Genomic DNA, 27,594 nt, shown 5'->3' with positions numbered 1-27,594 from the left:
GCCTCTTTAGGCACACCCGAACAAACATTGCCTGGGAGCCATTGCTCGACGTGCTAACACCGTGAACAGAGCGAAGCAGAGCGGGGGTGCTGGGCATCAGTGGAACTCGGTGTTAAAAAAAACAAACATCCAACACTGCTTTCAGGGCTCACTGCCAAATGCACAAACCTCATTATCTGACACGTTGGCATCGTTTAACAGAAGAATACAACATTGTAACAACATTTATAGGTCAGAAAAGAGGAAAAGCATAATAGGTCCCCTTTAAATATATATTGTACGTATGTATGAGCATATTCCGGCTTTTCAAAAGGGTTATTGATGTTTACATGGCTGTGTGCAACCGGTTTATTGCTAAAATTCCGGTTATGATAGGGTTATTTGACTGCATGTAAACATACTCCTTGTTGCGCTGAAGGACTGCCGAACAAAGTGTGTTAACACTTGATGAAAAACATTATCATAAGACAGTGGTCCCCAACCTTTTTTGACCCACGGACCGGCTTGTGTTCCCACAAATCTCCCGTGGACCGGGGTGAGATGGATGTAACAGAGAATCCGGCCACTTTTGAAAATAAAACATCGAAAAAGAAATAATGGAAGTTATTTTTTCTTTCTGTACCAAATGACCCACGGCCCGGGGGTTGTCATAAGACATAAACATGTAAATATTGTAGGCTTTCTACGTGAATGTGTGAAGACCCACCGTATCGTGGGTTCTTTGTGGGATTGTGTATTTACATTATTCGCGTTAATTCATTTATAGAAATAGCAAAGCGCAGTGCATCATGAGGACACTTTTGGAAAGCTTCTTTTCCCACACATTTACAATTGAAACAATTCATTCAACTGTTAACCTCCAAACTCAACTCAAAGTGTTGACAGATTGCAGGAAACTCGTTTGTAAGTAAAGGCAAAACAACTTTTCAATACATTGTGCATGACACATAATCTGCGTTTTACTGGTGTTGTTTGATAGGGCTGCTAACGACCATAAATACAATGAATCTTTAATTAATGGAAGTCGTTTTGACCCAGCTCTGCTTGTTAAGCTCGGTCATGTGAACTCGGCTTTTGTTCCCGTGAGTGTATGGTGTGGTGTACATTGTTGTTGGTCTAAAAGGAAAACACATCATTGTGACAGTCAGGTGACACTAGCCAGCGTCCGGCACGATGCACTACCTAGACACTGCTGGAATATGTGCGTCGAAAGTGTGCGAAAATGATCTGTGGATTGGTTGTGTTTCATGAATACATGTAACAAAGCCCGCCTCAGGGCAGGGGATCCCATTGAGTAGTATGACCCTGAACTTGACACACTTTTCCTCAGTGTGTCTCCTTTGTGGTGAGACGCATAGTAACAGACACTGGCTGCAGTTGTCTGTGTAAATTTGTTTAATTTTTAACAGTAATAATACTTAGTTTTGATTGACATTGTCAGTGAGGCATTAATTGCCAATATTTGTATTATTGTGGTTATAGTTTGCAGTGGTGTCGAACTGTACCGTGTTACACTGAAAGGTGTTCCTAATATTTCGTTCTTCTCATGCGGCTAAGTGAAAATGCTAGCAATATCTAGCATGATGCAGTACAGTACAGTTATCTTATCTTGTAAAGGCTGAAGCTTTTGCATTGAAACTCATTAGTTTGTCATGAATGAAGTGTTCATGTCCATGCAATCTTGTCTCTAATTTTTTATTCTTGACAGGGCAACTTCCTCATGCGTGCTTACAGATTAATGTTGTCATAAGAAAGGGTGACACACGCATGTACTGTAATGTAGAGTATTCAATCCAGCTGTTCCATCGAGAATTGTTGTCTTGCAAGCTCTCATGTTGTTGTTTTAGTATAATCAGGCCGAGAGCTAGGATACCAAGAGAGGAATGAAGGGGCCCTTTTCTATGTAAAGATGCACAAACACACACACACCAACTGTTGTTGAGCAGCGTCTAGTGTAGGGTGGGAAAGTTTATTCAGCCAACTCTGGCTTTAAACTAGGCCTGTGTTCCCAAACATGAATAGGAGCTCAGCAGCATTCGCCTCTAGCAAAATACAACAATTTTTTTCCGCAGAGTATTTAAACTAAGCTTTCAAGGTGATCTAAGTCCTCAGAGAATAATCTTGTGACTGTAGTTGTGAAGTTAGTTCTCTTCAACAGTTCTATTTCTAAGACATTTATGTTAAATGTTTTTAGGAAGCTGATTATACTTGTAGATACAGAATGAGGATGTTAGCAAACCTTTAAACATTTTAAAAGCTTGAAGCCTTGTCTACAGCACATACACAGTTAATGCCACTGTCTCTTAGAATATCTAACTAAAATTGTGCTAGTGTGTTCCATTTGCAAGCAGCAGCTTATGTCCATACTATTAACCGAGCAGGCTATCAACTGGCCAACCATAAGAAAACGGATTTTAAACCCTGACCTTGGCAAAGAACAGTGCAATTTCCACTCGGACATTATTACAAAGTAGGGGTGGGAATCTCTGGTCACTTCGCGGTTTGACGCGGTTACGATTATTTCAGAGGCCTGCGATGCGATGATAAAACAATTATCAATGCATTTCGATGTATCTTTTTTTGTGATCAATAGTTTGCCAATTATTTCATGCATAATTTTTTTAATATATATAATTTCTTTTTACGCACTCTGTACTACTGAAACAAAGCGTATTTGTAATGATCCACAATTAAAATAAACATGAAACAGATTAATTTACTTCCATTATCTTTTAATAATTGGAAGGTTGCATCTACCAACATGTTTCCCATTGCACAGAACCAGCAGGAGAAGTGCACCAGTCGCAGCATGTATCCAACATGGAAAAAAATCTGACCATTATTCACAAATAAGTAATAGACTTCTGAATTCAAACTAAAATCCTGAGCATAGAATCTCTGACAAAATTATATTCTTGCTGTAAAGAAAAGTCACAAACAGCTTTCATCCAAAATATAGATGTCTGTACCAGCGGCTCTCGTACCAGAATACGACGTCAGTATATTATGAGTAACCAAAAAAACTAGGCTGCCCTTATTCACAATTGCAGTGTCAGTGAAATAACGTTGCAATGGGACGTTGTATCTGGATTCCAAAGTGAACAACAAAGCACGAAAGCCCTGCTTCTCAACAATCGAATACGGCCACAAATCCTTCGCAATAAAAGTGGCGATTGACTTTGTGATTCGCTTCGCCTTTTCCGAGTTGGGTGGAAAATTAGTTATCACCTGCTCGATGGTTGGTTGGCTGTTTTTTCTCCTTGTTTGGGTGGAAAAGTGCTATGTGGTTTCTCATATTTGTCATGTTCTCAAAATATTTTAAGCTTGTATGACAAAGCTTGCTTATTGTCTGGCCCTTGTCCAGCTCATTTTTTACTTTCAATTATACGAAAGCCAAAGTGCTTCCCGACGCTGGCTTTAAATCCAGCGGGTGCAGGTCGGAGTTTTCGCCATTTTGGCAGCGTCTTACACTTAGGTGCACCACCATAAACTGTCCGGCCGTCACTTCCGCTTTCCGTCTTTTATTGCGTTTTTTTTTGTTCCGTCAGCATCGATTGTTGACATTTATGAATCGATTAATAATTGTCAGTGTCCGCATTGTGATGCATCTAAGAATCGATTATTTCCCCCACATCTATTACAAAGAATACAATACAAGATTTTAAGCCCTCCCAACCCCCAGAGCTCTCTTTTCTTCCTTTAACAACATGGTTGTTTTCTTATCAACACAGTGAAAATACTGTATCCTCAAAACAGGAGGAGTTTGCCCCACTAGGGTGATGGTCTTGTGGTGTGTTCCATAAATGGGCCAATTCACATCTCGTTTAGTCGCCAGGTACATTGTCTTTAAAAGCAGTTAACCGCCAGGGTCATAAAAAGTCCATGTGCATTGCGACGAAATAGTTGCATTTTGTGACGAAAATTTGAGAGGTTGTGAGTAATTTTTTCATCTACTCGCGCATGTGCGACCAGATAATTTGCTGTTTTATTTTATTACTACTTCCTCTTTATTACTACTTGTCACTACTTCTGCTCCTCACTTCAGCCCAGTAGTTGACAGTAATACACAAATGAGCTAGGTTGCCAACCGACATTAACTCCCAAAGAAGAAGAAAGGAGAAAAACACGAAAGAAGAAGGCAAGCCGATGTGTGTGAGCATTGGGGGTGGGGGTCCAATGGCCACTGTGATTGACTTATGTGTGGGAAAATAAGGCCGTATTGGAGTTATGTCTGTCCAGCTGTCCTTTGATAGTTCTAATTAAAAAAAAAATTATAATAAAAAACCCATTATATACTGTATATATACTGTATAAGACAAATCTTTGTATTTGTATTAGTTGTTAGGATCAACATTTGAGCTTTTCTAGTTAAATTATGCCTTTTTCCACTTTTGCTAGTTTTTTTCCAATTCAATTCAACAGTGTTATGTTTGTACTGCCGTTGCACAAGTGGAAATGTTCTTTCAGAGAAGAGCCACACATAATAGTTTCCTCTCAACGCTCATCTTCTCGCTCTGGTTGTGCATATTAAGCTGATTATTGGCCCTGTCAGCTTTGTCTGCTCGGTCAGATGTAAACACACATTTACCAGAGTCCCATGATATGCACGAGGCGCTTCTATATGCTGCTGTGGTTGTGCTGCTGATTTGTAATGAGAAAGAGAAGAGCGAGGGCTATATTTGACTCAAGAGGACGATACACATTCCTAGTATCGATCAAGAATTACACCAAGATTAGTGTGCATGCATACCATATGTTTTACCGTCATGCTTTTCTTCTCACCAATGGACCAGAGTCTCGCTGTTCATATTGTAAAAGAGAGTTCTTTTGTTAAAAATATTTAGTTCAGGACATTTGCCGTTCCTGTGAACGTCTGTATAGAAATGGGATACTGAGGTGGGGGCGAGTCAGACGTAGAGCCTCACATAATAAAACTGTTCCAGAGGAGGAAATGACATTGCCTAGGCTAGTAAAATACCTTTTGTGTTATTGTTTTTTTCATTATCTTTGGACTTCTTTATTCCAGCTACATTTGTGTAGTATGGTCCTGTACCTCCAGAGTTCTGTCAGGTTTTTCCAGTAAAGCTATAGATTGAATATAAAGATGAAGCCTTTTAGGCACTTACGTTTTGGGCTAGAAATGCATTTTATCTCTGCAGGTGTTGAGCTAGAATGGCATAATGGAGATGGATACAGTACAGATGCTATGAACGCCATGATGGCCACTAAAATTGTGTTAGTATTCACCTCGGAAGTCAGACGTGAGATGGAAATGAGTTGTCTGCGTTCCACTTAACGAGGTCGAAAACCAAGATGGATGCCTTCTGGGAAAGATTTGTTGTACTTGCATAATTAAGTGTTTCCACTATAATTCTTGACCCACAAGTGGTGGGAACAGGAAGGCCTTAGTGCATATAATGATTCCCTGAGTAACTTATTTCAAACCAGATTTCAAACACATGATTTAGATTTTGGAGTTCAGTTGTCTGTTGAGTTACTTGTTTTTTGCATATAACAGCAATCCCTCGTTTATCGCGGTTAATTGGTAATGGTAATGGTGTAATTTTATTTGAACATGCATACAAGTTGCAATGGAATACATCACATAGTTCAACTCGGAGTTCCACATGTCCAAAAGGAGTAGATAGAAGCAAAGCTTATTTAATCCTACCAATCGTCAATTTCACATCCTTTGCAATACATTTACAGTATTTACTTTCTGTATTGGTTCTCAACCCAACCGTGAGTAACCAAGTAACTTTCTGCAAAGTAGGATTCCATCCATCCATCCATCCATTTTCCATGCCGTTTCTCCTCATTAGGGTCGCAGGGGTATGCTGGAGCCTATCCCAGCTGACTTTGGGCGAGAGGCGGGTTACACCCTGGACTGGTCGCCAGCCAATCGCAGGGCGCATATAGACAACCATTCACACTCACATTCCTTATTTGTAAATGAAATATTTTCGTAGTTTGAGCATAGAAAACTTGCTTATGACCTTCTGAATACGGTTTTTAACATTATTAGAGCCATCTAGACATGAAATAGCACATATGGCACATATAGACAAACAACCATTTAGAGTCGCCATTTAACCTAACATGCATGTTTTTGGAATGTGGGCGGAAACCGGAGTACCCGGAGAAAACCCATGCAGAACATGCAAACTCCACACAGAGATGCCCAAGAAGAGATTTGAACCCACGTCTTCCCGATCTCCCGACTGTGTGGCCAACATGCTAACCACTAGGCCACTGTGCGACCATATTTAAACATATTGCTAAATATTTAACACATTAATGATATTTCAAAGCTTTTAAATGTAGGCGTTTGACTGAAATACCCCTGACCAGCTAAGTAAAAATTAATCACTTTATTCACTTTACATCAGCGTGAAGGGTTGCCATCGAAGGACTAGAGAGTCTCTCTCTGAATGTTCTGAAACGCCTGTTTCCATGTCACTAAGCAGAGTAAGGCTGTAATGAGTTGTCTGCATGGATGTGGGCCTTGTTTGTCCGATGTTTTTCTTCAAGCCACCAACTACTTGAAACAGATCAGCAGCACCTCTGCTGGTTGGAGCCGAGTACTGTACTTACCTCGCTCTCTTAGAAGCCACAAATCATTAGCAATCAGTTCCTCACCATTGGTTATTATGGCCTTTTTATATGTGTCTCATGTGCTCCCCCTTTCTCTTCTGTCAGACTTGGGTGTGGCGTGAGTGAGGCTTTGTAACCATGACGACCCACGTGACCCTGGAGGATGCCCTGTCCAATGTGGACCTGCTGGAGGAGCTGCCCCTACCCGACCAGCAGCCATGCATCGAACCCCCTCCCTCCTCCATTATGTACCAGGTACACACTCACCCCCCACGCTGTCACCACCATGCACGACCATGTGCTGGTAGTTCACGACACTGTTTTTCCTTCTTCTGCAGGCCAATTTTGACACCAACTTTGAAGACAGGAATGCTTTTGTGACTGGCATCGCTCGGTATATAGAGCAAGCTACAGTCCATTCCAGCATGGTGAGACCATTCAGTTTAACAACATTATTATAGGTCAAGGCAAAGCCGAAGGTGGTGTGCACTGCACAACCTTTTACATTAATGTGTTTGTGTGGATTGTGGATTTTTTTTTAGATCTTGTCTTTTGGTTGTTCACTTCCAAACAACACATGATCACGCAGCGGTGAATCAGCCTGGCACTGTTCTCCTCAACATGCTCCCGATGTTGAGAAGTGACTAGGTGGTGTGATTTGACTGACAAATAGAGGAAGATGTGCTTTCTTTAACCATATTTCATCAGGAAGTTCCATTGAGGTTGAAGGCAGTCTATTTGAGGACACTGGAGCCAGAGGGGTGCAGAAATGTGTATCACCTACTTCTGAATGGAGAAAACGTTCCACTGCTGAAATATTAATAAAGTGCCCATTCATTATGGAACATGCTACTCATCCAAAAGGAGTAAATATAGTATGTAGTATGTAGTGAAGAGTAGATTTAACACAAACCTTAAATAATAATAATTTTTACAAGGTACCCAAAGCGCTTCACAGTAAAGTGAACCCATTCACTCCTCAGTCACACACTGCTAGTGGGAAAGCTACATCTGTAGCCACAGCTGCCCTGGGCTAGACTGACTGAAACGTGGCTGCCAATTTGCGCCTACGGCCTCTCCGACCAAACATTCATTCGCATTCATACACCAGTGTGTGCAGCACTGGAGGGCAAGGTGGATGAAGTGTCTTGCCCAGGGACACGATGAGAGTGAACCACCAACCTTCCAGACGACCTGCTCTACCTCCAGAGATAATGCTGCCATGATAAATGCTAAAATGTCAAATGTCTAACAAATTGTTAAAATGGTATTTGTAACTGACCATTATATCGATTTGTTTACATGTAATGCATTGATGAGTTACAAGTTATGCATCATCATTTTGTTTATTTTGCGCAGAATGAAATGCTGGAGGAGGGACATGAGTATGCTGTGATGCTTTACACTTGGAGAAGCTGCTCGAGAGCCATTCCGCAGGTAACATAAACCCACCCATAAATAACGGTTGATTGGTAAACCCAGGTTGTACTTTAAGTACACACTGTAAAACAAAAAGGCTGTATCGGCTTTATCGTCACGTCATGTTCAACCCACAGGTTCCCCTGTGAACCGAGAAGGAATGAACACAGGAAACCTCAAGAAACATTCAAAAGAGAGAACTAGAATACAGCAGACATATTTTGATTTCACTTATCAGCATCATTTTATTATTCTTGCTATTTGAATGTGATAATCCTGGATTGTTGCTTGCTGCTTCGACTGTTGCATTGCCTGCTATTAATTTAGTACATTGGCAACGTGTGTGGTGGTGCCCTCTTGTGTTGATTAGGTGAAATGCAATGAGCAACCCAACAGAGTGGAGATCTATGAAAAAACAGTCGAGGTGTTGGAGCCAGAAGTCACCAAGCTCATGAAGTTCATGTACTTTCAGGTAAGACATTCATGCTTTTCAAAGAAAATATTTCCAGTAGAACAGTATACATCCAAGTAGCGTACTGTATATGTGCATGACAGTAATTGAGTCTGTTAAGGGTTTTTATTTATTTATGTCTTACAGCGGAAAGCCATTGAACGTTTCTGCAGTGAAGTAAAGCGTCTGTGCCATGCGGAGAGAAGGAAAGACTTTGTATCCGAGGCCTACCTGCTCACTCTGGGCAAATTTATCAACATGTTCGCTGTACTGGATGAACTGAAAAACATGAAGTGCAGCGTCAAGAATGATCACTCTGCTTACAAAAGGTACGGTGCCATCAGTAAATGCAACCTTTTTTTAAGTTGCTTATTTTTCCCAAAGTCTAAAAGGTTATGGATCTTTCTGTCTCAAGGGCTGCTCAGTTTCTGAGGAAGATGGCTGACCCTCAGTCCATCCAAGAGTCTCAGAATCTCTCCATGTTCTTAGCCAACCACAACAGGATCACTCAGGTTAGTTATACAGGGGGGTATTTGTGGGCGCCTGTCTGGCCCTTTTGTATAATGTCATATTTGTGCTGAAATGGGGAAATAAACCAGCATAAAGTCAAAATATTAAAAGAAAAAATAAGAAAAATAGAGGAGAAAACAAATAATTGACGAAAAATAATGTCATTTTAGTAGCATGGTGTTGAAATATTAGAGAAAATGTATGTTTTTCAAAAGTTTTAATATTATGAGAAACAAAATAAAGTTGCAATTTCGGAAAATGAGGTCGAGGAAAAAGTTTGAACATTTCTTAGAACATTTGTCTTTTTACATTTGTACTTAATTTTCTTTATTGTTTTGTTACCTTATTTTCGGAAGTCATATGCCCTCCACTCACCTTTATGTGCGATTCACCAGTTCTGCTGCTATGCCTTTTTCAGAAACGGCTTTCTTCAGGCCCCTTGAGCAAAATAGCTTTAAGCAATAGTGGATGGATAGAATAAGTGAGAGATGAAAAAATATATTTTTTAAAAATGATGGTGAAATAATCTTTCTCTGTTTTATTTTATATGTAGTGCCTGCACCAACAACTGGAGGTGATTCCCGGTTATGAGGAACTTTTGGCAGATATTGTCAACATTTGTGTAGATTATTATGAGAACAAGATGTATTTGACTCCAAGTGAGAAACACATGCTGCTCAAGGTATACATATTCAGTGCTTTTCTACTTGACGTTAGCAGTCACTTTTACGAGGTAAAATAACATATATGTCCACGTGTCAGGTGATGGGCTTTGGTCTGTATCTGATGGATGGGAATGTGAGTAATATCTACAAACTAGATGCCAAAAAGAGGATCAACTTGAGCAAGATTGACAAGTTCTTTAAAGTAAGGCTTTGATGTTTTCAATTTGTATCGGTCCAAAGTTGGGATGCTGGAATGAGAAGTGTTTCTTTCATGTGCTTTTTAGCTTCAAGTTGTGCCACTGTTTGGAGACATGCAGATAGAGCTGTCCCGTTACATTGAGACAAGTGCTCACTACGAAGAAAACAAGTCCAAGTAAAAAAACCCATTCGTGCACACTTGCAGAGTGACCGCTCACTTGAATCACACCGTCAACTGAACCAGCTCTCTATTCACCCAGGTGGACGTGCACCCAGAGCAGTATCTCGCCACAGTACAACCTCTGTGAGCAGATGGTGCAGATCAGGGAAGACCACATCAGATTCATCTCTGAACTGGCGCGGTATAGTAACAGCGAAGTGGTGACGGGTTCGGGTCTGGATAGCCAGAAGTCAGACGAGGAATACAGAGAGCTTTTTGACCTGTCGCTGAGGGGTCTGCAGTTGTTGTCCAAGTGGAGCACACATGTCATGGAAGTCGTAAGTACCACTTTTTGAATGGTCAGGGAAAGCTTTGAGAGTCTCACCTGCCACAACTTTAGGTGGACTTGCATTCGATTTATATCTAATACAGCTAACAGCTGCATCACGTCTGCCTTTATAAGGACAATAATTCATGAAGGTTAATTCATTGCTGTTTTGTGGCTGAATTAGTCAAAAAATATCCATATTTAAGCAAATGTTACTATTTGTTTGCCTTGAAGCACAAACATGGCTAAATGAACTAAAATGCAAATATAAGGCATTCAAGGTATGCTACACTGGTCACTAGGTGTCAATAATGTTACTGTAATGCTCGGTGAGACGCTTAAGCACCAGACTTGATTGTCGGAATAACAGGCTTTTATTGCAGGTTTGAATTATCTCACAATAGGCACAATAGTTCCTATCACAAGCCACTGTTGTGGCCTTAAACCACTCCAAGCTAAAACTAAATTCTGAACCCCTGATGTCACTTCCTGTCCATCCCCCACTCAGCTCCCCTAGCACCAGAACACATTTACAGCAACACACACAAGCATGAGTTATATTTATGTCTTAATTTGTGTATTTTCTGTCTTTTATGTCAACTATATTGGGTAATACGACTATAACGGTGACTATAGGGATGTTATTTCATGTCTACAGGGCTCTAATAATGTTAAAAATTGTACTTAAAAGGTCTCTGCTCCAACTAAAACTATTCCCTTAAATAAATAAGGAATTCTACTTTGCTGAAATGTACTTATCACGGCCGGGTCTGGAACCAGGTCTGTCTGGAACCAGGAATCAGACCTTTGACCCTTTACTTCCCAACTTTCTGTCTGACAACAGCTAATGCAGTCCTTCATATTTTTGTTTGATTCTTTCAGTACTCATGGAAGCTGGTCCATCCCACAGATAAGTTCTGTAATAAAGATTGTCCAGGCACGGCAGAGGAGTATGAACGAGCCACACGATACAATTACACCAGCGAGGAAAAATTTGCCCTGGTGGAAGTGATTGCCATGATCAAAGGGCTCCAGGTATGAAACAGAACCAAAGGTCATTTTGACATTTTGTGTAGCTTTCATATAAATGCTCTCAGACGCTGACTGCCGTACAAAACACCATGTCTTTTGTTACTGTCCATCAAGTATATTCTACCTAAAACAGATGTGATGCCCAGCGTTCAGTTTTCATGGCTACAATGTTGTTGTGTAGGTTCTGATGGGCCGAATGGAGTCCGTGTTCAATCAGGCCATCAGGAATACCATCTACGCAGCGCTGCAGGACTTTGCCCAAATGACCCTCAGGGAGCCGTTGCGGCAGGCTGTGCGCAAGAAGAAGAACGTCCTCATTAGGTACACACAGATCTGATCATCACATTTGTGTCTTTATGTTGTCTTGTGTGGCTCTATCATCCCCCTTTTCTTTGTTCTACAGTGTTCTCCAGGCCATTCGAAAGACCGTCTGTGACTGGGAAGGGGCGAGAGAACCTCCAAATGACCCTTGTCTGAGAGGGGAGAAGGACCCTAAAGGCGGTTTTGATATCAAGGTGCCCCGTAGAGCTGTGGGACCATCCAGCACACAGGTATGATCTGCAGAAGGATGCATAATTGATTTTGTTATCATATAATTTCATTATATTTTAATTTATTTTACCTTATTAACATATTTACATCCTCACAAATACGCAGTAATGTACACTATCGGTCAAACTCACAACACAATTTTTCCAGTTATTTATTGAAATTCAAGTCATTCAAGTTGAGTGAATAGCTGGCAATGCTACAAAGGTAAGTGGTGAAGTGCCAGAGGTTAAAAATGGAGGTTGATCAAGCCTTTGGCAGTTGGTGCAACTAATTCCTACAAGTTCTGGAGTACATACTACCTCCTCTGTCTGTATAAAAACAATGTTCAGAACACACTGTGGTACTATACCCTCGTGAGCATCAGTTGAACAGCATTGTACTGGAGAAAGTAATTTGTTGCTACCAAAATGGCAAGAAAAAAGGGAAATTAGAGTGTTCTAAATCTTTTCACCAGCAGAGTACAAAAACTGAAAATACTTTATAGAGGATTGTATGTTTTAGTGCAATCAACAGGGTTCCTCTGCACAATGATGTCCAGCCTGAGAGCTGTATCAAGCTCTAAATTCTGTTTTTAAAAAGATAATAATGCTTATTATTTACAATATTCTATATAATACTATAATATGTCAGGAATCATTTTAACATTATGTTTATTATTCTAGTAGTTTGGACTAGATTAGAACTGCACTATTGCTATACAGTAGCTCATTGGATGCCGTTATACTTGTGTTACTTGTGCAGTGGTATGTGTGGTTTCTTTCTGCTTCATGGATTCCCCTTTGTGTGCCCCTGCAGCTGTACATGGTGCGCACCATGCTGGAGTCATTGATTGCAGACAAGAGTGGCTCGAAAAAGACTCTGCGCAGCAGCCTAGATGGACCCATTGTGGTGGCCATCGAGGACTTCCACAAACAATCCTTCTTCTTCACACACTTACTCAACTTCAGTGGTGAGAAAAACCTCCCAGTGCAGTGCAGCTAGTAAATAGGTTTATTGACAAAAGTGGTCGGAGCTCTTAATCAGCTGAACACAAAATTAGTAATGGGACAAAGTAGTGGAAGATTCCTTTTGAATTTTATTCCATCACTTTAGCTTTCTGCTGGTCTATCGGTGTTATGTTATTCCATTGTACAGAGCCGGCCCTACCCGATGTAGCACCCCCCCTCCAAAGAAAATGAATGCCATTGTTTTTACCATTGTCTTTTAATTTGTACGATAACGTCACCCAATTTACATGGTCAACAAATTACAATTAAATACAAGAAAAATCTGAAGTGCAATATGAATGCCTTTATTGCAAAATAAAAATCCTGCAAATACATGAATAAATAATATTAGTAATACATTATAAATAAAACAATCTGCATCAAGCAATTTAAATAACCACACAGTTTGCACACAATAACTCTCTCTATAAGTTACATTAGCAATAACTATACTGTCGTCCCTCGCTACATTGTGGTTTGAACGTCGCGCCCTCACTCACAAAGTAATTAATTAATAAATGATCGCTGTTTCATGGTAATGCCGCCTATTATTAGTTTTAAAAAATGCATATTTATTCTTGGACTAAATTAAGCATTTTCAAGCATAAAAATGGCAAAATGAACTAAGTAAATGAACTAAAATACAAATAATAATAAAAATGTAGTATTCTACATTGGCCACTAGGTGTCGGTGTTCGGTTAGACAAGGACCAGACGTGATGGTCAGAAAAGGAATTTATTGCAGGTTTAAATTATCCAACAGAAGACACAATAATAATGATAACATAATAATTGTAATAATAAACGGGCTACTATTGGGGCCATAACCCATGACCACCTCCGACGTCACTTCCTGTCCTCTACACATCTGTCCGCCACCGCCAATAAGCAGCATATCATTTACATGATGTCAATTTCCGCAAGGTTCCGCGTTTAACAATATATTTCCTTTTTATTGACCAATTCCGCGATTCCGTTCCCGATTCGGTTAACACGGAAATCATAGGGCCCTAAAAATGCTTCTTGTTTCAGTCACACAAAACACCCTTTTTATTCGCTGAGACTGCCTTTGTTTCGTGTTTGTTGAACAACTCAGACACACATCTAGTGTTTTGAAGACAAGCCATTAGTATTATCATGATAACAAGGGAGCAAGGTTAAGGCTATGGCTATGCCATTGTATAATTGGATACTAAAGAGAGGCCGTTTTTTTCCAACACATTCCATTGTCTGAAGTCTGACATGTAGAGATCTGTATTTATTTGGACTAATGCAATGGTCTGTTGTGTCCTTCAATGTCCAGAGGCCCTGCAGCAGTGCTGTGACCTGTCCCAACTGTGGTTTAGAGAGTTCTTCCTTGAGCTGACCATGGGACGCAGAATCCAGTTTCCTATTGAGATGTCCATGCCCTGGATCCTTACTGACCACATCCTGGAGACCAAAGAGCCTTCGATGATGGAGTGAGACCGACTTCCTTTTCAGTCGAATTGTGTTCGAGCAGAATGCTGTATATTTCTTTGCTTTGCTCTCTCTGCTAGGTATGTGCTGTATCCTCTGGACTTGTACAATGACAGCGGCTACTATGCTCTTACGAAGTTCAAGAAGCAATTCCTTTATGATGAAATTGAGGCTGAGGTAATTTCTAATGCTGAAATGCAAATCTTTTGATCTGTTTCGAGACTGTTTGCTCTGTGTGCGCAGGTAAACCTCTGCTTTGATCAGTTTGTCTACAAGTTGGCTGATCAGATATTTGCTTACTACAAAGCAATGGCTGGAAGGTAGGAGGAGTGAATAGCTCTTTGTAAGTTAGTTGCATAGCATGCTCTAAATTGTTTCACATTTGTTTTACAGCGTCCTCCTAGATAAGCGCTTCCGGGCAGAGTGTAAAAACTATGGAGTGATTATACCATACCCTCCTTCAAACCGCTATGAGACGCTGCTTAAACAGAGACATGTACAGGTAATGAAAAAATATATTTTTAGTTTCTGGTATGTAACGTACCTTTTTGCACTTCATTTGTTTATAGCTGTACTGACGGACTCTTACATTTGTTTCCTGCAGCTACTGGGTCGCTCCATTGACCTAAACCGCCTGATCACCCAGAGGATCTCTGCTGCCATGTACAAGTCTCTGGACCATGCCATCAGCCGCTTTGAAAGCGAGGATTTGACCTCCATCGTGGTAAAGTCACACACCATGGTGATTTCAGCAAAGCTGTGCCTTTTAAGTCAGACTCTAAACCCAACATTCTGCACTGTAACTTGGTCAGGAGTTGGAGTGGCTGTTGGAGATCAACAGACTCACCCACCGGCTTCTGTCCAAGCACATGACCCTGGACAGCTTTGATGCCATGTTCCGCGAGGCCAATCACAACGTCTCAGCTCCCTATGGACGAATCACACTTCATGTCTTTTGGGAACTCAATTTTGATTTCCTCCCGAACTACTGCTACAACGGATCAACAAACCGGTCAGTGTGTGCTTGCAGATGCACCTTTTTCTACGTCCGGTGGAGTTTTAATGTTAACATTTTTTATTTTCAGCTTTGTACGCACAGCCATTCCCTTCACCCAGGAGCCTCAAAGAGACAAGCCAGCTAATGTGCAGCCTTACTACCTGTATGGGTCCAAGGTGTGCTACTGTCACTCACACACATTTAATTCCATTTCCAAAAGCTTATTTGACTAGTTTGGCAAGGACATCTATAACACTTTTTCTTCTTTGTGTCCTCTTCCCCACTTAGCCTCTGAACATTGCCTACTCTCACATATACAGCTCCTACAGAAACTTTGTTGGCCCGCCTCACTTTAAGACAATTTGTCGTCTCCTTGGCTATCAAGGCATTGCTGTTGTGATGGAGGAACTGCTAAAGATTGTCAAAAGCCTGGTATTCATCATGATTTTCCCCTTGGTCGTCTTAAAAAATGTCACATTCTCTTTTTTTGGTGGATTCTCAAGAGTCATTTTCTGTTTCATCTTTGTGTCCTCTGTCTGCTTTCTAGTTACAGGGCACCATTCTGCAGTATGTAAAAACACTGATAGAAGTCATGCCCAAAATATGCCGCCTACCCCGCCATGAGTATGGCTCCCCAGGTGAGGTTTTGTACCCCTCTGTGACAATGTTTACATTGTTGTTGCTTTTCAGTCTCTGCTAAAAAAAAAAAAAAATGCTTTTTTTTTTTGTACAGAAGACTTTTATTCAAATACTAAAATTATTCCAACTATTAGGTGGGATTTTAACCCTTTTAATTGCCAAAGTCGCAACATTGCAAATATCTGCAAATATGGTGCCTCATGTAGTTAATACTTTACACCAGGACATGGCGGACATTTGTAACTTCAATCTGAGCAACATTTGTGGCTGTTTCTATGCAAAGTTTAAAAGTTTATAGACTTTGAAGCCCCGTGCGTGTGAGGCAGCAAGTCGGCTCGCCATGACAGTCCACACACAGCAGTGACTTTAGGCGATGCTTTGCTAAACCGTGTTCGGGGTGGCAGGAGGGGGACGTGGTGGGTTGTCAAATCACCGCTAATGGTGCGGGGGTAACGGGAATGTAAAAAATCACAAAAATAGCGGCATAAGCGGTACGATCCGCTGGAGACTCCTCGGCAAAAGATACACTGCTAATCGAAAAATATGACCTGGATGAATGACAATATGCAGTAATAATGCCTTTGAGGCAGCAGTGGTGTTCAAGATCCTGCTTTAAATGACGATGATGGATCGGTGGGTTTGCTCGAGAGATGAGGAAGAGTATCACAAGTGGATCAAACATTTTGATGAGCCGGTATCGTGGAGACAGAGATCTGACAAATTCTGACCCTGGTGATGTCATAATATGCACATTAGGTGAGTACATTTACTCCCATCACAAACTTTGGGTCATACTGATGATTTTTCTAGCTTACAGTATGCTTTTATCTCTAACCATTTTCAAGCTACAACCTTTTGAACCAGTAAACCTCTGGCGCCTTAAGGGTTAATAGGAGGCTTAATATTATTGCTGGGTTGCAACCACTTGATCTAGAGGCAGTCCACATCACTTCCAGTGGGGATACAAGCATTGGATATGACCACATACACACTCGGCTTTGTAATTTTGGCGGTATATTTATCATGTTTATTAAATAATTGGAAATGTATGCAGTTGGAGCATTTTAGATGAAGCAATGTGAGGAAATGAGGCAGTTCATTCTGCATTTCCCATTTTCATGAGCATTTTTTGGTTGTACAGTGTTCCGTCGTTATTAAGTCGTTAGTATTAAGTCGGTCACGTGTTATTTCACTCCTGTGACCGTGCCTTTTCGTTCTGGGGCCGTTCCGCTGTACTGTCGCGTTTTTGTATCCTTGTTAAAACATATTGCTACAGTACTCAGAAGATTCATTTACAAGCTAGCAAGCAAGCAAGCTAGCTAGCAATGACACAGGAGACATGACAGGGCGGCACGGAGAAGACTGATTGACAATGGTCTACAGCCAATCAGGACGCAGAAAACAATGGGCGATGCAGACAGACGAGAGAGGAAGACAGAGACACTCAACTTCCCACAATGCAATTCTTCTGAAAGGGCCTGGCTCGGCCTGTAACAGCGTTCATACGCTGTAATCGGAAAAAAAGAAAGAAGCACTAAAAAAAATCAGTGAAAGGTGAACCACGATAGAGTGAGGGAACGCCGTAGTATACATTTTGCGTGTTGTTGCTCACTGCAGACTTGAGTGTGTTCAGACTCCACTCCACTCAGTGAGAGAGACAGGTTCAGCAACCACCTTTCTCCGTGTTTCTTAGTTATTTGTTGAACCTTTTTTCCCTTTATGACGGACTATCTTAGCAATAACTTTTCTGAAATCCCTATTTGAACAATTTCCTCGAAAACAGCGCATGTATGCAGCATTTTCACTTTGCCTTCACTTGAAGTCTAGCTACGAATACGCTTATTTGTACAAAATATACAATATGTAATGCATTTCTTATTAGTAGTTATGTCATTTGGAACTAAATTACCTCTGAATCGTAATATGTTACACAACTTCTGAATTCTTTTTGAATGTTTTTTTTTTGTTTTTAGTAGGACTTGATGTTTTAAATTATGACATTTAAGGAACATCAAATTATCCATTGAACTTTTGTACTCGCCACAAAATGAAACAATAAAATGAGAAGGAAAAGGCTTCTTGAGACGTCATCTGTACTTCTGTGTAGAAGGTGTCGGACGTTTCGCTCCTCATCCGAAGAGCTTCGTCAGCAAACTAATAAGTGCTGGTAGCTTAGGCCTTAAATACAGTAGAGTGGGCGGAATTGGTGTGCCAACACCCTCCTCCTATTGGTTCGTTACACTAAGCCTGGGCGGAGCAGTGGTATAATCCTATCCTGTTATTCACACCTACGATAAAAGGGAAGTGTCGCTCCCTGAATTGGGTATGAACGACTCTGATACTGGCTTGTTAGCATCTATTGTTCTGGCTCGGCCCTGCCTTCACCTCATTTGCAAGACTAAGAGCTGTGGGTTTTGGTCTCAGTAACCTGCTGAACACAGGGTCCAAATTGAACCTCAAACCACCATTCCGATTCAATGATGGGTTCTGTTGTTTGACAAAAATAGCTTCCTTTACTCCTCTTTCAAACCATCTGTTTTCTTTGGCCAAAATCTTTACCTCGCTGTCCTGAAAAGAGTGATTGGTAGCTTTCAGGTGTAGATGTACTGCTGATTGAGGACCACTAGCATTGTCCCTGCGATGTTGATAAACTCCAGAGGATCTTATGGCAACACAAAATTCCTACCTATTTCAAACCAGTAAATACCCTGAGACAAAAATTAGTGCATCCTAAAGACAAGGCTCCAAACCAGAAACAGAGCAATGTGGTCTATTCCATCCACTGTAAAGATGAGGAATGCAAAGAGCACTACATTGGGGAAACTAAGCAAATGCTCCAAAAAAGGCTTTATCAACATCGCAGGGACAATGCTAGTGGTCCTCAATCAGCAGTACATCTACACCTGAAAGCTACCAATCACTCTTTTCAGGACAGCGAGGTAAAGATTTTGGCCAAAGAAAACAGATGGTTTGAAAGAGGAGTAAAGGAAGCTATTTTTGTCAAACAACAGAACCCATCATTGAATCGGAATGGTGGTTTGAGGTTCAATTTGGACCCTGTGTTCAGCAGGTTACTGAGACCAAAACCCACAGCTCTTAGTCTTGCAAATGAGGTGAAGGCAGGGCCGAGCCAGAACAATAGATGCTAACAAGCCAGTATCAGAGTCGTTCATACCCAATTCAGGGAGCGACACTTCCCTTTTATCGTAGGTGTGAATAACAGGATAGGATTATACCACTGCTCCGCCCAGGCTTAGTGTAACGAACCAATAGGAGGAGGGTGTTGGCACACCAATTCCGCCCACTCTTACTGTATTTAAGGCCTAAGCTACCAGCACTTATTAGTTTGCTGACGAAGCTCTTCGGATGAGGAGCGAAACGTCCGACACCTTCTACACAGAAGTACAGATGACGTCTCAAGAAGCCTTTTCCTCGATGGACAACTCCTGTACGACTGAGAGCCTACACAGACAAATAAAATGAGAAGTCAGAGGCATCCCTCATAATCTTTGCCGTGGACAATTTCCACAGATGAACGAATTAATAGTTTTTATTCGTTGTTTGGCCCTCCCTAAAAAACAAAATATACAGTAATATTTATAAGAAATATAACATTTACTTGTGATACCCTATCTATCCTTTTGATATAGACAAAAAAAATGTCAGACCAAGGCCAAATCCTAAGTATTCTGATCACATTTTGTGGGTAAAATAAAGTTAACACTGGACAGTTATAGTTCATCGCCTGCAAACTGGCATCCTTCCATTTTGACAGGAACTGTTTGTTCCGATTAGACGTTAGTCAGATGGACTATCCCTGTGAGAAGGTTTTAGTAATCCTTAGATTACGGATGTTCTGTACCATGAGTTCTGACCTGACTTACTGCTTGAGATCTTATGACCAGCAGTTAATGACCCCCTCATCCTCTGATCAAGAGTCTGGCGCTTGGACACAATGTGGGTCAGGGCAGCCGAAAAAACCCTCTGACATCATCTTGAATCATTCTGGTCGTGTAAAATAATCCGTGACATTGTGAAGATATTTGTAGTAGGCCAGTACTTGTGCCAATAAAATACCGCATCCACAGGATACAATATGATTCCCATATTCCTTTCATTCCAGGGATCCTGGAGTTCTTCCACCATCAGCTCAAGGATATTATTGAGTACGCTGAGCTCAAGACAGATGTCTTCCAGAGCTTAAGGGAGGTGGGAAATGCCATCCTCTTCTGCCTGCTCATCGAGCAAGCTCTGGTAAGATAAATCATCAGCTTGTGACTTATCACTTTTAGCTGTAGTTACTGTAGATCTTGCAGCCTGTATTGCTACTGTGCTATATGTGGTTCCTCTGTGAGTCGAAGACTTTCTGCCCAATTTAAGATGTTGATTTCCTCTGAATCAGCTATCACAGACAGAAACTTTCAGGCTCCCAATCTGAGTCCCACAGTGAGTTTAATTTTGAAACTATGATTCTATTTTTCATTACACGCTGGCATCTACCACAGGTGGTAAGGATATAGGTTTTGTTCATTGCTATCAAAGTAACACTAAGACTATTTCTTTCAGTTTTTTCTCACTTTAGTTTGGTTTGCTGTGTTTTTTCCCCCCTTTTGTGTGTTTGCATGACACAGTTCAATGTCCTATCAACCTTGAAGTCTGTATGATTAAAGCGTCTGGATCTGTGTGCATGTAATGCCTTTTTACATAACACATCTCAACAATCCTATTTAGCACTTCTTTCTTTGCATATACAGCATTGGTTTGAACTTCAGTTGCATGTGGCCTACTCATTATATTGCATGACTCTTTTGCTCATGTTCTTCATTGTAGCACATAATGTAACTGCCTCTCTACATTTAATAGATTGTAAACTTGGATAGAATAGATTTGTATCTTTGTTGTAGCCGCATTTTATGTATATGACATGACACTGCGAACCTGCTGACTAAAAACCTGACAAGGGAGTCAAAATTTAAAGTTGAGGTGCACTGAAAACTTGCTTCTTTTTTTTTTTTTGCAGTGTTCAATCATAAAAAACACTGTTAACAATGTTAACTTCATGAAAAATAGTCACAAATAAAACCTTGCACTTACAAAACATCCTTGTCAGTGATAACAGTCGTGATGATCGGACACCACATGATTTTTAGATATCAATACATAACTAAATTAATAACGTTTTATTCACGTGGATTCATTTGGCCCCGTAACGATAGTCTACCCTGGTATGTGTTAGAAGCAACGTATCCCACGCTAATTAACGAATGTGACGGCAGAGGACACGAAAGGCAACAATTGTTACTGGATTTCCAAAGTTCCTGCACTTCATCAATATTATCTGCGTAGCAGAAATTGTGTGCGGATTTTGCAAACAGCGCATCAATAATGACTTCTAAATTACAGTTCATATCAGATCCACTCAATGAAACCAAGATATTCCTGTCAGGTTTTGGTGTCCCCCACCCCCAATATCCAGGATTAAACCATCTAACAAGATACCCACGGTTCATTCATCATCACTATACTCCAAAAATGTAACAATTGCAACCATGGGATTTCCATTTCACCCACGACTAACAATTTTCAAAGTATTCATAGCGTAGAAGAGCCCTGTAAAGATCTCTGCAGGTTCGGAGAACATGTCATATACCCTAGATGGACAGAAGTATTGAGGCACACCTTTTAATAAATTCATTAAGCATGGGTTAGGCTAACCCCTAATGGTAATTCTTCATTTTATTAAGATGTTTTGGACAGTTGTATGCCAGAGGAACAGTTTAGAGAAGGTCCATTTATGTTCAAGCATGAATGTACCCCATGTACAAAGCAAGGTCCATAAAGAACCCTTGTTCTGAATGAGTGGACGTACAATCCCACAGACACACCAAAATCTTGTAGAAAATCTTCCCAGAAAAGTGGAAGATGTTATTGGACCAATACTTTCTTTGCCTCTATTTTAACTTCATTAGTGCCAGTGTACCGATACTTTTTGTCAGCCCAAGCTAGTTTTACTGACTACCTCAAATGTCCCTCTGTGTAGCATCAATTAATTATTCATGCCTTAAGAGCTATAAGTAGACATGAGACATTGTAGTCCTTAGATCTGGACACTTACTAACCTTGGGAACTGGGATGTTTGGTGTGTGGCTACCTGCATGCTCTGGAAGGATGTCCTGAAGCAATTTTCAATGAACTAATCTTGTCTTCTTAAATATTAGTCACAGGAGGAAGTGTGTGACCTTCTTCATGCTGCGCCCTTCCAGAACATTCTACCGAGAGTGTACATCAAAGGTATATTGGTCTACAGATGATTTAAGTCAGTGGTTTCCAGACTTTCAGACATCTGACTGGCAGTCATGCACCCCCGACTCCTGCACACTTAAAAAAACATAAACCACACAATTAAACATCTTTGATATATTATTAATATATTACATGTTATGACATTATATTAAAACATCCGTTGTGTGTCTTATTTTTTTAACTATACACATAGACTACTAATTTAAAATGGAGAGGGTTTTAGAGGGGTTAGATATCTCCTGGCAGGTTTGTCCTCCGTTTGGTGAATTTATTTATGACAAGTGGTGGCAAGCTGTGGTTGGATATGGTGAACTGTGATCTTTATGCTCTTTTGCTGTGCTTTGGTCTGAAACAACATGGAAATAACCACTACAATGCAACTAATGTTACACGTGCGAGGCTTATTGCGGCGCCAAATGGACATATGAACACATATAGCATGAGATTATGCACCAAGGGAAAAGGCACAGCAGCACAGAGCTAACATTATTAAACCTCACCTCTGTGCATTTATGCAGAGCATTAACCTCTATCTGTGCAGCGTCGGCGTCGTAGTGTGTTCAAGGACCGCCGAACAAAGTGGCCATAATGCCCGAAGAAGACACGTGAAAGCCTAAATTTACTTACGTGTGCAAAAGTGGGGACTTTCTATCATAGTCAGTGCATCCAGTAAACAAGCAAATGATTCATACAGATCAGAAAACACACTAGTCACAGCCCCACGTTAGAACACCAGCTCTCATTTAGTAGACAATATAAATGATTTTGAAAAATCTTCAAGATAAACACTTTTAATGCACAACGTCATCATCAAACTTATTTGTTCATCTAACGCACACAGAGCAATGAACAACTTCATGCCGACACTCCAAAGCGGTAGGTGTGGTAATACGCCTCAAAGCTGGTTGCCACTGGACTCACGCCATCCAGAAGACAAGGAAAACGCAACACCACCATTAGACATGTCCGCATGTACCGTGATGAAGTTAGTTTCACGTTGGACGTAGGATATTCGGCTTCGTAGCTACAGCGGTAGTTCCCTCTCACTGTGTCCGGACTGCTGTGTCATGGTGCGGGGAGCTTTCACGGGAAGTGCTGCTCTAACCGCTGCTTGTTTATACTAGGGGCCGTCAGTAAATTACTATTGCGTTGAAGAGAGTTTGTTAAAAAAAGAAAAAGTCATATATTCTAAATCCATTTGTAACGAAAGCTTATTATAAAAAAAAAAAAAGGATCTGATCGGATTGGAAAGACTATTTAAAAAAAAAAAAAAAAAAAAAAAGATCAGATCGGAAGCCAAAAAATGTGAATCGGGACATCCCCACGACTTTGTTCACATGTGGCATTCGAGCACATTACATAAATCTCAGTGTTTGGTACTAATATAGTCAAGTGTTTTTTAAATTTTTATTCACCGTACCCCCTACGGCTAGGGGTACACGTACCCCACTTTGGGAAACTCGGATTTAAAGCAAAGGTTTAAGAAATGTCACATTGTAAAAGCATCTTTATGTTGTGTAGAGGGAGAACGTCTGGAGGTGAGAATGAAAAGGCTGGAAGCAAAGTATGCCCCTCTCCACCTTGTGCCTCTAATTGAGAGGTTGGGAACCCCTCAGGTGAGTATACACTTTCAGAAGCAAAAAACACACATTTAAAATTTTATCAATACGTATTTTTTTGTAATGTTTTCTTTGTCTTTCTGGTAGCAAATTGCCATTGCCCGCGAGGGAGATTTGCTGACCAAAGAGCGTCTGTGCTGTGGCCTCTCCATGTTTGAGGTCATCCTGACGCGTATCCGCAGCTTCCTGCAGGACGGGGTGTGGCGTGGGCCGCCTCCCACTAACGGTGTCATGCATGTTGATGAGTGCATGGAGTTCCATCGCCTCTGGAGTGCAATGCAATTTGTGTATTGCATTCCTGTGGGTACTCATGAGTTCACGGCAGAGTGAGTAACACCACACTCGTGCACGTCAACATGTAACAGATCGATGTTTTTGTTGCTGTTGGTTTGCTAGTTGAGCTCTGAGGAAGTTGGCATATGTGTGATGGAGGAACCCAGCAATTTTTGACACAAATCCAGATAAAAATGCGAATAATGGGGATGCTCACGATCACAAAAAAACAATCTGCGTCCGGCGCCAAATCCTACATGTCTGCTGTGCTGCATAAGGTTGCCAACAAAATGACACGGCTCGTATTGAGCTCGCCACAGGCTACGGCAAGCGATGTCAACGTGTTTGATCACTCCCTTAACAAACCTATCTCTGTTAGACTATTCTTGCATCTTTGTTTACACGCTTTGCGTAGCTCTCACTGGCTGTACTTTGCATTGGTGGCAGCGAGCTACAGTAGCTCCCGTTATCTGCCTAGCTTCTGGTCTTCAGACTCCAAATGTGACTTTTTAGCACTTTTTTGAGCAATGCGGTTAGTTCGGAGCTCGATTTTGTTCCACGGGGAAGTGGATATCACATTCATGGCGTACGTACTAACCTTTTCAAGTATTTGTGTGTGGTTGTTTAATGAACATAAACACAGTGTGTCCAGCCTTATGATGGTGATACAAGCTGATTTTCAGTAGCTCACAAAGGGTAAAAGAATATTCAACTCTTAGTAGTTTTTTATTACAACTGTTGAATTCAGACTTTATGCCTTTTATATAATATAATGACAAATGAGCACAAAATAGCATAAAGACGACGGCCACACCGTTTGAGTGGAGATCTGCTTGGTCAATAAAGTAGTGTAAAATTGAAATGTTAACAACTTAGATGGTCATAAAACAGCAGTGCAGTGCAACAGTGGCCTGACCTGTGCGTTAAAACGGCACATTTGGTGAACAGAGCATCAGTGTATTCCAGTGCAGTATGTTAGACTCCCTCGGCAATATCATATTTTTTGGCCGCTCGACTAGTGTTTGATGACTACTTCATTGATCAAAAAGCACCACAGCTCCTCCTCCGTTGTTTTAACTTCCCCATCCTATGGGCCACTTTTTTCGGGTGTTTCTCTGTGTCGTCTCTAGGTAACTGGACGGGAGGCTTTAACTCAAACATAAATAAAACCGTTAAATATGTTTACCCTGGATATGTTTTTAGTATGTTATTTCTCTGTCATGTTCATTTCTGGATCCAAAATTGTGTCATGACTTGTGTGCCTTTGCCTTCTAGGCAGTGCTTCGGGGATGGTCTGAACTGGGCCGGCTGTGCCATCATTGTCCTGTTGGGACAACAGCGCCGTTTTGATCTCTTTGACTTCTGCTACCACCTGCTCAAGGTCCAAAGACAAGACGGCAAGGATGAGATCATCAAAAATGTGGTTGGTATACTGTTGTGTTGGGATGCTCCGGTCAGGGCTTTATGCTGATGATTCCGATACGGATAAGTGAAATTGGTCGATACTGATACCGATCACATGGGTTGCTGTAAATTTGTCAATTTATTTATGATGAGCGCTATTAGCCAGGGGTGCGGCATAAGGGGACCCAAAAAAATATGAGATATGATCTGAAGAAGCAACCATAAAATCACCTTAATTTAGACCAAAACATACTTAACTTACACAAATCAGTCGTGAAACTTACAGAGGATGGGACGCCTTCTTTTAGGAGACTTCCTATGTGAGGGTACATTGTCTGATGAAACAGCTGTGGCAGGACTTCCAGGTAGCAGTAACTGGCTCCAAGTGAGAGAGCAGTCGTTTCTTCCGCCACTGAAAAAGGCTGGTCATGTAGTCTGATGAATTCAATTATTTTTCAGCTTACTGTCTTGCACATACAGGCGAGTTTTGTCTAGCGCTTTGGCTGCGTCAGCTGCCGTTTGACTGACGATGACACAGTGAGCCTGGAAAACTCACCATTGTCCGTAAAGTTTGTTCTTCAGATGACGTATTAAACTACACTGCTCAACAAAATTAAAGGAACACTTTGAAAACACATCAGATCTAAACTGGGGGAAAAATGATCTTTAATATCTTTCCTGATAATAAGTGGGTGATGTATTAGTAACAAAATGATGCCACATAATTTGATAGAAATGAAAATGATCACCCTATAGAGGGGGGAAATCAAAGACACCCCAAAAATGAAAGTGAAAAAATGATGCAGCAGACTGGTCCATTTTGCCAAAATGTCATTGTAGCAACTCAAAATGATTCTCAGTAGTTTGTGTGGCCCCCACGTGCTTGTACGCATGCCTGACAACGTCGGGGCATGCTCCTAATGAAACTACGGATGGTGTCCGTAGTGTCCTGGGGGATCTCCTCCCACATCTGGACCAGGGCATCACTGTGGTACCTGGACGCATGGAGGAGATTCCAGGAGACAGGTAGTTACTCCAGGAGAGCTAGACAGGGCCGTGGAAGGTCCTTCAACCCTCAGCAGGATTGATATCTGCTCCTTTGTGCAAGGAGGAACAGGATGAGCACTGCCAGAGCCCTACAAAATGACCTCCAGCAGGCCACTGGTGTGAATGTTTCTGACCAAACAATCAGAAACAGGCTCCATGAGGGTGGCCTGAGGGCCCGACGTCCTGTAGTGGGCCCTGTGCTCACTGCCCAGCACCGTAGAGCTCGATTGGCATTTGCCATAGACCACCAGAATTGGCAACTACACCACTGGTGCCCTGTGCTCTTCACTGATGAGAGCAAGTTCAACCTGAGCACATGCGACAGACGTGAAAGGGTCTGGAGATGTCGTGGAGTACGTTATGCTGCCTGCAACATCATTCAGTATGACCGGTTTGGTGGTGGGTCAGTGATGGTCTGGGGAGGCATATCCCTGGAAGGACGCACAGACCTCTACAGGTTAGATAATGGCACCCTGACTGCTATTAGGCACCGGGATAAAATCCTTGGACCCATTGTCAGAACCTACGCTGGTGCAGTGGGACCTGGGTTCCTCCTGGTCCACGACAATGCCGGACCTCATGTGGCTAGTGTATGCAGGTAGTTCCTGGAGGATGAAGGAATTGATACCACTGACTGGCCCCCACGTTCACCTGACCTAAACCCAATAGATCCGGCGCAGCCAGGTTGCTCCTCAGACTGTCCAGGAGCTCATTGATGCCCTGGTCCAGATCTGGGAGGAGATCCCCCAGGACACCATCCGTAGTCTCATTAGGAGCATGCCCCGACGTTGTCAGGCATGCCTACAAGCACATGGGGGCCACACAAACTACTGAGAATCATTTTGAGTTGCTCCAATGACATTTTGGCAAAATGGACCAGTCTGCTGCATCATTTTTTCACTTTCATTTTTGGGGTGTCTTTGATTTCCCCCCTCTATAGGGTGATCATTTTCATTTCT

The 27,594-nt window shown here is 41.5% G+C and overlaps 1 protein-coding gene across 2 annotated transcripts in view; it reads left to right on the top strand.

Moving 5' to 3' along the window:
* cyfip2 (cytoplasmic FMR1 interacting protein 2) overlaps nucleotides 1-27,594 on the top strand; it is a 34,256-nt gene that overhangs the window by 4,360 nt on the left and 2,302 nt on the right. Inside the window, exons 2-29 of one of the 2 annotated variants that reach the window (XM_054792324.1) lie at nucleotides 6,700-6,849; nucleotides 6,933-7,022; nucleotides 7,954-8,031; nucleotides 8,384-8,485; nucleotides 8,612-8,793; nucleotides 8,880-8,976; nucleotides 9,528-9,656; nucleotides 9,737-9,841; nucleotides 9,924-10,012; nucleotides 10,098-10,335; nucleotides 11,208-11,360; nucleotides 11,539-11,678; nucleotides 11,761-11,908; nucleotides 12,705-12,858; nucleotides 14,199-14,355; nucleotides 14,434-14,530; nucleotides 14,597-14,673; nucleotides 14,747-14,855; nucleotides 14,958-15,077; nucleotides 15,166-15,365; nucleotides 15,439-15,526; nucleotides 15,639-15,782; nucleotides 15,898-15,988; nucleotides 20,113-20,243; nucleotides 22,208-22,280; nucleotides 23,814-23,908; nucleotides 23,999-24,237; nucleotides 25,460-25,607. In XM_054792324.1, coding sequence (XP_054648299.1) covers nucleotides 6,733-6,849; nucleotides 6,933-7,022; nucleotides 7,954-8,031; nucleotides 8,384-8,485; nucleotides 8,612-8,793; nucleotides 8,880-8,976; nucleotides 9,528-9,656; nucleotides 9,737-9,841; nucleotides 9,924-10,012; nucleotides 10,098-10,335; nucleotides 11,208-11,360; nucleotides 11,539-11,678; nucleotides 11,761-11,908; nucleotides 12,705-12,858; nucleotides 14,199-14,355; nucleotides 14,434-14,530; nucleotides 14,597-14,673; nucleotides 14,747-14,855; nucleotides 14,958-15,077; nucleotides 15,166-15,365; nucleotides 15,439-15,526; nucleotides 15,639-15,782; nucleotides 15,898-15,988; nucleotides 20,113-20,243; nucleotides 22,208-22,280; nucleotides 23,814-23,908; nucleotides 23,999-24,237; nucleotides 25,460-25,607 — 3,591 coding nt within the window. In that variant the 5' untranslated portion in view covers nucleotides 6,700-6,732. The other variant, XM_054792325.1, reaches the window with a different exon arrangement.

Source organism: Dunckerocampus dactyliophorus, chromosome 11 (assembly GCF_027744805.1).
Source record: "Dunckerocampus dactyliophorus isolate RoL2022-P2 chromosome 11, RoL_Ddac_1.1, whole genome shotgun sequence".
Taxonomy (NCBI): Eukaryota; Metazoa; Chordata; class Actinopteri; order Syngnathiformes; family Syngnathidae; genus Dunckerocampus; species Dunckerocampus dactyliophorus.
This window is presented reverse-complemented; position numbering and strand designations above follow the sequence as displayed.